This window comes from Lycium ferocissimum, chromosome 11 (genome assembly GCF_029784015.1).
Source record: "Lycium ferocissimum isolate CSIRO_LF1 chromosome 11, AGI_CSIRO_Lferr_CH_V1, whole genome shotgun sequence".
Taxonomy (NCBI): Eukaryota; Viridiplantae; Streptophyta; class Magnoliopsida; order Solanales; family Solanaceae; genus Lycium; species Lycium ferocissimum.
Window position 1 is genome coordinate 28,925,402 of NC_081352.1, and position 11,225 is coordinate 28,936,626.

Here is an 11,225-nt window from a genome sequence, read left to right on the forward strand (position 1 = left end):
TCAACGAGTTTGTATTCACATTAAAACTAAAGAGTCAACCAAAAATAACAATAAGCAAGGAGGAACACAACATTTAACAAGTTTTGAGAGTTACCTTCCTTGTAATTTTAATAAATTATTTTTGGATCTACTTTATTAAAAATAAAGCCTAATTCTTTTTAGTTTAATATCCTAAAGCTTTCCAAATTTTAAAAAGAATTAGTTGCTAAAGTCTTGAAAAGTTATATGGCATTTTTAAATTTACCGTTACTTTTTTTTAAAAAAAGTATGGATTGCATAATCAATCACTCTGAGATTATCATAGATAAACATCAACGAGTTTGTATTCACATTGTAAAGAGTACCAAAATAACCTAAGCAAGGAAGAACACAACGTTAACACTTAAGCAAAGATCTCAAAATAAAAGTTTTCTTATCCTAAACCCCCCACCTCATTAATTCCTAGTCCCCTGAGGCATGGCCAGCTGTGCGACCTCTTTGACAGAATCGATGTAGTCTAAGTGTTGGAATATATGATGAGTAATTAACTCCCTCATATTAGTGTCATAGGAGCAGAAAGATTTCTTGTCTTTCCATTTAAAGAACAAGATAGAATTGTCAGCAAAAGTACTAGAGAATGTTATTAGCTCCTTATGATCCCGTTTCAAGAATGGCAGCTTGACGATCCGCTTACTTTCAGCCCATTTCAACTTTTGGTAATCATCTAATACCAAGACATGGAGCTCACTATTTCTTAGTTGAGTGAATGAGAGCCGGCCATTCCAATACAAGATATTAGTGTTGCTAAACTTTGAGAAGAAGCCACCACCTCTAGGGAAAGTAGTATGACCAATGTAGGTCTCGTTAACCATATCCAAAACATCAACTTCTATATCAAGATCATCATCCTCCGTATCAACATACCAAATGCAATAAACAACCCCCATTCTAAAAAAAACCTGAATTCTCTCTCTGCCGTGTCATTCTCAGTTCAATATGTTCGGTGGTGGTACCTTAATGGCTCGCCAACAATAAGTAGTTTGATCACTCCCAATCCCAAGAGCGAGAATTTCATAACCGAGTGAATATTAATTTTTATCATCTTCATGAATAGAAACCAACGTGACTGCAGGTTGGTAAGATGGAACAAACTCCAAGGCCATGCATAAGCTAGGATTCTGTGGATTGGGGATTGCAAGCGTTTGGCGCTGTACAGGGCATGTTATGCTGTATCTCAAAAGGACAAGGAGGAGGAGGATCATACTTACGAGATTTTTTTTTTTTGACAAGCTTACGAGTGGTTTGCTCCAGAAGTAGGCCCCATTGACTACTCTGAGCAGTCATGTAGATCTCCTTTCCTCTTATCATATTTCATCTCCTTCTGAATGGTCACATCCTCCAAAACAAAACCACTGCAGATGGAATGTTTAAAAAAAAAAAAAAAAAAAAAAAAAAAAAAAAGAGGGAAAGATGAGCGTGCATAATGTAATGAACGGGAATTATATTGATAGGGAGAATTGTAATCATATGCATTAATATAAAAGTTCATGTTCAAACTATTACAAATACTTCAAATTATAACCAAATCAAAAAAAAAAAATCTTCCAAGGGAAGAAGAAATAAAAGGTAGAAAGGAGGGAGGTTCCAGGATCTAAACAATTTGAAAAAAATAAGTGACAACTTCATAGATAAACTAAGATGCCCTAATAGATTATGTTCCTTTTCTATATATAGGCATCTTTCCGGGGTCCCAAAGGTAATTTGCCAACTCCCCAAAAGTGTCTTCCACTGTAGCCACATTTGTTACAATACTCCCACCCCCAATAAGAACCTTGTCCTCAAGGTTCGAGTCAAGAACAACGTGGTTAATAGTCTCCCCACCCGTTGTCGCCAAACCGAAGTGTTCTGCATGGCCAAAGAAGAATATGTAACCACGTACATGTGCTAACATAATGGCAGTACAGACAAAAGCTTCAAATTTAACCATAGCTGCATCAGGCATTCCATACAAGTTGTTCCCATGTAAGATAGAAGGAGTTAATGCAAAATTTTGAGTCACAAGGCGAATCTGATTCCGTAAACAACTAAATTATAATGTCCTGATGTTCAAAATACAGAGAGAAACGTGTCACTCAGTTGGAAAACAAGGTCTTTCTTTCAGTGAGCCAACAAGGCTTATCCTCGAGCCACTGCCAGCAACAACGACAATTGTCTTCTTAGCAATTCGCTCACCAACTGTGAACATCATTGCATTAGGGGGAAACAGTTTTCTCACGAGATAGGATCCCACTAGATGGAACCTAGGTACAATCTCGAACTTGATAGTATCGACAACAATATCTCGGATGCAGTCCAATGTGCCTACAAAACCCGCAGGAACTGTCTCATTGTACATATCGAAAATCTCATAAGCAGAAATCATAGTAATGCACAAAATAATATCAGCTTCTCCAGTTTCTTCAAAATTCCTCGCAACTACATTAAAATATCCAAGGTTGAATACATGCTAAACAAGAGACTAACAATTGCAATCTCAGATATTGCTCCCGTGCTTATATCATTAGAATGAATCTGTTGCCTCTGTCTAAATGGAGCTAGCGCCGAACACGAATGGATCACGCTAACAAATGTTATGCCAAATGGTTGACACCCAGCGAGTTTCATCTAAATATATGGCCCCAATTCACCACCGAAACATTGTGCAATTAACACCACACTACTTGCCCCCTCACAAGACATCCGCGTTCTACTTAAGATAATAGGTTTACTGATAAAGTCCTTCCTCAGATCACTCTTAAAGTCCAACTCAAAGTGATTGGCCATTCTGCTATTAGAATCTATATTGCTAACATCATTGGACAGACCAAATGAAATTGCAACAGCTGTAAGCTCAGTGAAAATACTTGTGACATTCAAACCAACAATTACACCATAAAAAACAGTGTTAGAAATGGGCATTAAGCTTAGTAGCTGCACCAATGAGACACTTTGTAGCTTGGACATTAGCAAAAAGTAAGGTAACAGGGACGTCTCCGAACCATGAATGACTTTCAATTAAGCCCTGTTTTGTCATGCCATCTTCAGAAACCCGCAAATAGTCATCAAATAGAAAGAAGATAGATACGTACTTCAGTTGGAAATAGGAATAGAATTTGGCTATAGCATAAAGATTTAGTGATGGAGCAATGTAAACCAAATACTCCATAGCTCCAATACTGACATACAAATATGCAAATGCTCTTTTAGCACTTTTCTCAAACCGTTCATGTGCAACTAAAGTCAGCATCAAATGACCAAAAGATGAGAGTTCTTGAGGTGAGAGCTCACATTCTACAGAAACCCAACTATATCTACCTCTGTCAAAGGTGTTAAGAATGACTGGGTATAATGAGGGACCAAGATGGGTGGACACGTAGATAAAGCCAATCGCCAATCTCTGGCCGCTATCTATCCAGTTACAGGCATGAATCCATAGTGCAGTAATCTCTAACAAACGGGGTATAATAGGCTCAACACTCGCAAAAATCTCACTAATATCAAAGGGAGATAACTGCACTTGAATTTGAGGAAATTTGGCAACCTGAATTTCGCCTCTCCAATCATCATCACAAACAACTTGATTTGTAAAATACACTTGAAATGTAATGGCCGAACCTAGAATTCCAGATTCAACCAGTTGAGGACATTTATCGTACAAGTGGTCCTCTTCTGAATGTCCATCTGCAAAATAAAGTAGCATTGCCACGAGAATGACAGTTGTAGCCGAAGGTCCCAGATCGAACACATTGGAGCAGTAAGGAGGCATTTCGTCGAGCATCTGATCCACAAAGTTTGACTATCCCGCTTCTACAGCTGATGTAAGGGCAGCAACAAAGACCTCTACAGTTGCTGTTTCACTATCAAGACATTTGAGCCAACTTGGAACAGCTCCTGGCAGTGTCATTGATAAGGTGTTTGCTCAGTATCAGGCCAACGACCGTGGTACATGGAAAATTGATGTCCATATCCAAGTTTTAGGATGCTTTTTGAAGGAAAGCTACATTTCTACTCAATGGCTCTGTCTCAATAGGCATTCGATAATCGTGGTAACAAGGAGGAATTAAAATCGACTCCTTGTTTGCAAACGGGAAAATACACTCAGGGTTGTTTCTTTGGGAATTTCCATCAAACAGTTGGTATGCAAAAGCCCCTGATCGATCTCCAATTCCAATCACGAATACCTCACCAAACATACTATACTGAAGATTCCATAAAGACTATTATCAAACACCAATGCGACACCTTCGAATATAAGTCCATTTGCTGAACCAGGATCAAACGAAAAATGAAGTATCATATGTTGGGCAGTCGCATTTTTACGCATCATCCCATACCTGTACAGTCCATTATATTCAGGCATTTGATCGAACAGGTTGTAAGCAACTCTAGGCCTCTCAACATGTAAATAAAATTCCATCCCATTGTTGAAGGAAACAATACCCAAATCAGGTTCTCGAAAGCAAGTACGGCAGCCTGAATCAAATTATACCTCAAAGTATGTGATAATAGGAGCAAGGTGGCAGAACTTTGAAAACCTCTAGTCTGACAATGTTTAGCAACTTTAATAACAAGAGATTGTGGATCAATAGCTGTTGAGGTTTCAAGGTTCTAGATCTAAAAACAACTAAGTGGTCGTTTGGTAGATATCATAAAATTATAGTGATGGAGCAATGTAAACCAAATACTCCATAGCTCCAATACTGACATACAAATTGCAAAGATTATTTTATCAAATGTTCATGTGCAACTAAAGTGGGATAAAATAACCAAAAGATGAGAGTTCTGGGTGAGATATCCATCTTTTAACCCAACTATATAACTCTGTCAAAGGCGTTGTTTGGTACAAAATATAAGATAAAGTCAATCGCCAATCTCTGGCCGTATCTATCCAGTTAGGCATGAATCCACAGTGCAGTATATTCTCTAACAAACGGGGTATAATAGGCTCAACACTCGCAAAATCTCACTAATATCATAAGTGGAGATAACTGCACTTGAATTTGAGGAAATTTGGCATCCCTGAGATTTTGTTCCTCTTCTCATCATATAACTTATTTGTAAAATCCTTGAAATGCAATGGCCGAACTCCCAAGAGTGTCTTCCATTAGCCACATAAGGACAAGATATCCAAGGCTTGCGAATTCTGAATTTGAAAAATTAAGATGATTGCAGCAAGTAGCTCATGATATGCAACATTATTTCGTCGAGCATCCGATCTGGAAATGTTTGACTCAATATTCTCCATGAATCTCGAGTTAATTTATGTAAATGGTTCCCAGAACAAGTTTAGTTTTGTTTGCTTCGTTGACAGATACCAAGTAGAGACAGATCAAACCATAGATAGATACCAGAAATAATTAAAAGTGGGGGATGCGTGAAGGAAAGACATTTCGACTTTTTTTTATATATAGGTTTTTTAATTTATACACAAAAGGAATTTTCCTTTTTCAACCTCGGAAGGGTTATTCGGTTCAGGTTGTTTCTTTTTTTTTTTGAAATAAACTTGATACAAAAATATATCAAACACCAATGCGACATTTCGAATATAAGTCCATTTGCTGAACCAGGATCAAAGATAGTAACATATAATTAAGGTGTTTTATAAGAAAATAACATAAAATGCGATTATATTCAGTGCATTTGATGAACAGGTTGTAATAAAATATTCAACATGTAAACAAAAATCCATTGTTAAAATAAATATTACTAATTAATAAGCCTGAATAAAGAAAATGACCATAATCTAAAAATACTGAAAATTTGACTAAAATAAGTACGGATCAATAAGTATTGATTTCATGACTAGATCTAAAAAAAAACTTAAGTTATGGTATTTTCACTCTCTAAAAAGTACAAAAGCTCGAAGAATAGATATGCAACATTATTTTTCATCTGGTAAATGAATTTCTTTTGTTAGTATTAGTGTTGAGTTAGTTTTGGTGGACTTTAATATTAACATAAAAATCCATTCAAATTCTCGAGACATAATATGATAATAGATAAAAAAAACTACGAAAAAATTAAGAAATATTTATAAATTCATTATAAATGAATATTTTTATGTATAAAATATTTTAAAAATTGAATTTTGTTGAAAAATGATTGCGGTAAGTAATGTCGGGTTGGTTTGGTTCGGTTTAGAATTTGAATTATGAAACCAAGTAGAGACAGATCAAACCATGAATCGGGTTGTTTTCTAAATGGTTGACTCAGGTTTATCGGTTTAGATAGATACCAGAAATAATTAAAAGTAAGGGCATACTTATAATGGCTTTTGCTATTCCAACTCCAAAACCAAAAAGGTTTACAAAATCCAAGATCTATTTGAACTTTCACAAAAACCAAATCCTAAATTTGTGCTCCATCTGTTCACTTTTCGTGCATCCTACAAGAAGCAATTTGGGCCTAAAAAATATATCAGATCATTTGACCGACTTACTTATAAAGTTATAAAACCACCGTAGTGAAGTTAATGCTTTCTTGTTTTTCTACCAAAACCAAAAATTGGATTTTAAGCAGTACTTGCTTTTAAGCCAAATAACGAAACTAAATCAAAAGCCATAAGTTAGGATCCTAATTCATGGATTATGCTTATAAGCCATAACTAATAAGCTCATCTAAATAGGCTCGTAATATAGTGATTATGGCTTTAATTTATTAAGAATACTGATATATATTACATAAAAAGACATACTTCCAATTGTTCGCTCTAATATGTTTCAAAAGATAAAACAAGGAACGTTTATCTTGAATTATTTTCTATTTTATTACAAATTTTATGAAATTTACCCTCTATTATTATTATATACTTTTAATTAATTATAAGGAAAAAAATAGTAGTTGCCAATAAACAATAATAAAAAAAGAGATATTTGTGGTATGAAGTTGGTGAGCGAACTGGCTAAATCAGCATAATAATTGCTAAATAGCTCACAGCTAATGGAACTTTTGAATGGCGCTATCGTGCTAAATAGGATTAATAATGAATTTTGCTATTTAACTACATAATTTATCTGTTGCTAATTCATGTTTTGCTTCTTTGCCGGTTACTTCTTGTCATGTTACTCTTGATTGCATTCAGAGGTAAGTAATATCATTTGAGATTTTAGACATAGTACGTAGGAGTTGAACTGTTGAAGGGTGATTCTTTGGGCCTTTAGCAGTTAATCTCTTTCATGGAAGTGGTTGCTATGGATTAGGCTATGATTACGAGACACCACAACTAAAACCCAGTTTAATGTAAAGATTTTTAGTATGTGTTGACTTATGGGATTAACCTTTAGAGAAAGCTAGAGACCGAGTTTTGCATTAACTTAATACTAGAAAAATAAGACTTTGTAGTTGATGTTGAATTTTCTTTAGTTTCTTTATATGTTTACTTATTATATTTTAAATTTTCTTATTGAAAAATTCTAAATCCACCGCAGACACAATTGAACAGAGTCACTATTTGCAACAAGTGTTGTTGCCTACAGATAACTTGTTTGACAAGTTACGTACAATACTATTCATTTCTCCAAGATTGATTTAAGATGATGTTATCACCAATTGAGGATCATGGGTGAGAGTATACACATTATCTCGCAATATAACTTCAAGATCAGATCGATACTGGTATTTTTTTGCGCCGATTACACTTCAAAGGCACTGGTCTTTAATTTTTGACCCTCAAATTCTTTGGAATTTAATTTTTGTCCTTCGCTTAAAAAGGTAGCCGAAAATATCCTGAGTTTCTGGGTTCGAACCCCCGCTCAGTGTAAAAAAAAAATAAAAAAAATCGCAAGGCAAGGCTTTGCAAAAAGTCTGTCTTATGCGGTAGAGTTTGCCTTAACGCATAACTAAAGTTTGCCGCATAAGGCAGACTATTCACGAAGCCTTGACTTGTGAATTTTTATTTTATTTTTATGACTTAGCCGGGGTTCGAACATAGAACCCAGTATTTTAGGCGAAGGTTAAAAATTAAAGACCAATAACTTGAGGGGCAAACATTAAAGACCACCCCAAAGAAGGACAATCGTGCAAATTGCCCATAAGTGTGATATTTTTTGGGCTGACTAATGACCTAATCATAAAACTTTAGTGCTAGTATATCAGATATACATTTCAACACCCAGTAAAATATTGAGCACGTTTGTCCTCCTAGCCTCATGCTTGAATTTTCTTTTAGTTTTGACACCATAGCCAAGTCGATATCAAACAATGGGCGACAATTTCCACAAATTACTATGAGCGAATTGGGCTTTGTTATGTGTAAATTCTGTGGGAAAAGCACAACTATACCATCAGTAAAGGTCTTTACATAATATGTCCTAAATATAATTACGTGCAGTTCAATCATCCAGGAAAGCTTAAGGGAATTGAGTATGAATATTCAATCCCGCAAAAACATCGATAAAGCCTTCAAATCTATACAATTACTAATCAATAAAGGTTTTTTTATAGAAGAAAGAAAAGATTAGCGTTAGTACTATTGAATGCTTTTAACCATTCAACCTCTTAAGTTTAGTTTTAACGCCTCATTTTATGATTTGAGACTTTGTACAGGTCAAGTTGACCATTTAGGACTTGTTAGTATGGTTTGGATTGAGACCTAAGGGGTTTTGGGTGGATTGCGAAAAAGGAAAATCAAATTTGAACTGTTAAGATTTTTTTTTCTGGTGTCGTCGTGATCGCGTTGGAAGAGCGCAATTGCGCTGAAGGGAATTTTCGGAAAGCACCATCGCGCCCATGGAACACTATCGCTCTGAAGGGGTCGGGCGCTGGGCAACGCTATCGAGCACATCGGGCAATATCACAATTTCTGGGTCTAGAGAGCTTGAATTAGCAAGGGGAGATTTACCTTCAATTGTATATGGCGATTACCCTTCGAATCTAACGCCTAAACATATGAAATCGAAAAGGTGAAATTGGAAGAATTTGATCTAAGGTTTTTGTATACGGGTAAAACCGAGGATATGGACATACTCGGTTTCCCGATGTCAAGGTGAGGCTCGGCTAGGATACGACCCGCTTATCGGGTATAAGGCTTCAAGCTCGATCTGTAACGAGGCGTTAAAGCAGGTAGAAGAGGCGGTTACCACCATGAGGAGAAAATCGGAATATCCGCCCTCGCCGGATATTTCGGCACCAATCTCGGCAGCTGTCCAACGACGCATTTCTTTCCTTACTTAGAATTGTACTAGGGTTAGGACTCCTCTATTATATAAAGAGGAGGCCCTCATTCATGGAAGGGGTTCTGTGACAGAGAAAAAGAGAGCATTCATATACTAAAAAAGCAATAGTATCGTTTGAGTTCATTTATCTTTTCTAAGGTTGCCTTTTGTTATTCATTGTGTAAACACCCGGTCAGAAGGGTTCGACCTCGGTTCCTGATACCCGAGGCCAGTCATCATTTCACACCTGGTCAGACCTGCATATTTTATTTACTTATTCATTTATCGTGTAATCTAATCTCGAATTGAATTAAGCCACATATCTTTGGCAGCATACATAAATTTAATTGTTCTCCATTTTAAGGTTAAACAGTTTGGCGCCCACTGTGGGGCCAGAGATAGTAGTGGCAGTTCAGTACAAAATTCTGGTTACACTCGATATTTTACATTAGTTCTTTAAGGTTTCATTTCAGGTCTACCAGACATGTCAGACTCCCATTCCGTCAACTTTCAAGTCGAGCCAAGCCATCACAAGAATAACGACGGGGCGTACCTAATAACAACGTACCCCCTGTTAATCCTGTTCAAGCCGGATCATCGATCGGCAATGTACCGGCCAGCGGGGATAACGGAGCCATGCTGCAACAGCTCCAAAACCAGTTAGACATGGCTATGGCTTAATTGCAGGCCCAGCAAGAGATCACAGCGCAATTGCAGAACCGAAATCAAGCACCCGATATTGCTCCATCGGAACAGACCGAGGATACGAAAGAAAGGCACGTTACTCGGAATAACGAGAACCATCTCGGGCAGAATGGCGAGCTGATAAGAATGCTCGAAGAATTGACGAAACGAGTCGAGTCCGGTGAAAAGAAGATAAAGGCGAACAATAAGAAGGTGGAAAACTACAACTCAAGGGTCGATCAGATTTCGAGGGCCCCACCGGTGTTAAAGGGACCGGATTCGAAGAAATTCATTCAAATGCCATTTCCGCCGAGTGCGGCGCCGATGAAAATCCCAAAGAGATTCCGCATGCTCGATATCCCGAAGTATAATGGGACAACGGACCCAAATGAACATGTGACTGCATATACGTGTGCTATTAAGGGCAACGATTTCGCCGATGATGAAAGGAAATCAGTGCTGCTTAAGAAATTCGGGGAAAACCTGTCAAAGGGGCCAATGATTTGGTATCATAAATTGCCCGAGCATTCAATTGATTCGTTTGCCATGCTCGCTGATGCTTTTGTCAAAGCCCATGCTGGGGCCATCAAGGTCGAAACCCAAAAATCAGACTTGTTCAACGTCAAGCAGCGAGATGACGAGACCCTCCGCGAGTTTGTGGCCCGATTTCAAATGGAGTGCATGGACTTACCTCCGACCACTGACGATTGGGCCGTTCAGGCTTTCACTCAAGGGCTCAATTCAAGAAGCTCGATCACATCTATGGAGCTAAAGCAAAATCTGATAGAATACCCGGCAATCGCCAGGGCTGATGTACACAACAGGTATCTATCAAAGATCAGGGTCGAAGATGATAAGATACTGAGGGCCGCTTCAGTATCATGGCATTCTGGCAAAGGATATGATCGATCGAAAAGAACAACAGATCGGGATTCCAGATCATCATATGACAGATATCAACCTTACCCACCCGATCGAAGGGGGAATGGGCGCAACAGCGAATCGGGCAAAAATGATAGGAGGAATGATCAAGGCCCAAGTAGTCATGGATTGATGAACAGAAATGCTGTCGATAGAGCCGCGGGAAATAAAGAAATTCCAAGGCTATCCGAGTACAATTTCTGCGTCGATGTAGCGACCATAGCAGCGGCCGTTATCCGTAACAGAGAAACGAGGCACCCAAGGCCAATCCAATCTGATCCAGAGAAGCGAGATAAGAGCCTTATTTGCAAGTACCATCACACTCACGGCCATCGAACCGAAGATTATCGGTAGCTGAGAGAGGAGGTTGCCCGTTTGTTTAATTTGGGACACCTTCGAGAATTTCTAAGTGAACGAGCAAAAACTCACTTCAAGAACGTGGATTCCAAC

The 11,225-nt window shown here is 37.8% G+C and overlaps 1 protein-coding gene across 1 annotated transcript; it reads right to left on the reverse strand.

The window, feature by feature from the left end:
* Positions 1–1,661: 1,661 nt before the first annotated feature.
* Positions 1,662–4,522, reverse strand: LOC132037512 (uncharacterized). Its single transcript, XM_059428043.1, has 2 exons — positions 3,028–4,522; positions 1,662–2,706 (listed from the first exon to the last, which is right to left on the reverse strand). Exons 1-2 carry the CDS (start codon positions 3,794–3,796, stop codon positions 2,696–2,698), a joined length of 780 nt encoding a protein of 259 aa, XP_059284026.1. The 5' UTR covers positions 3,797–4,522; the 3' UTR covers positions 1,662–2,695.
* Between the last annotated feature and the right edge of the window lie 6,703 nt (positions 4,523–11,225).

What these genes read in the sequence shown, in the direction of transcription:
- LOC132037512 (XM_059428043.1), bottom strand. Translation starts at nt 3,796, where the DNA reads ATGCTCGACGAAATGCCTCCTTACTGCTCCAATGTGTTCGATCTGGGA.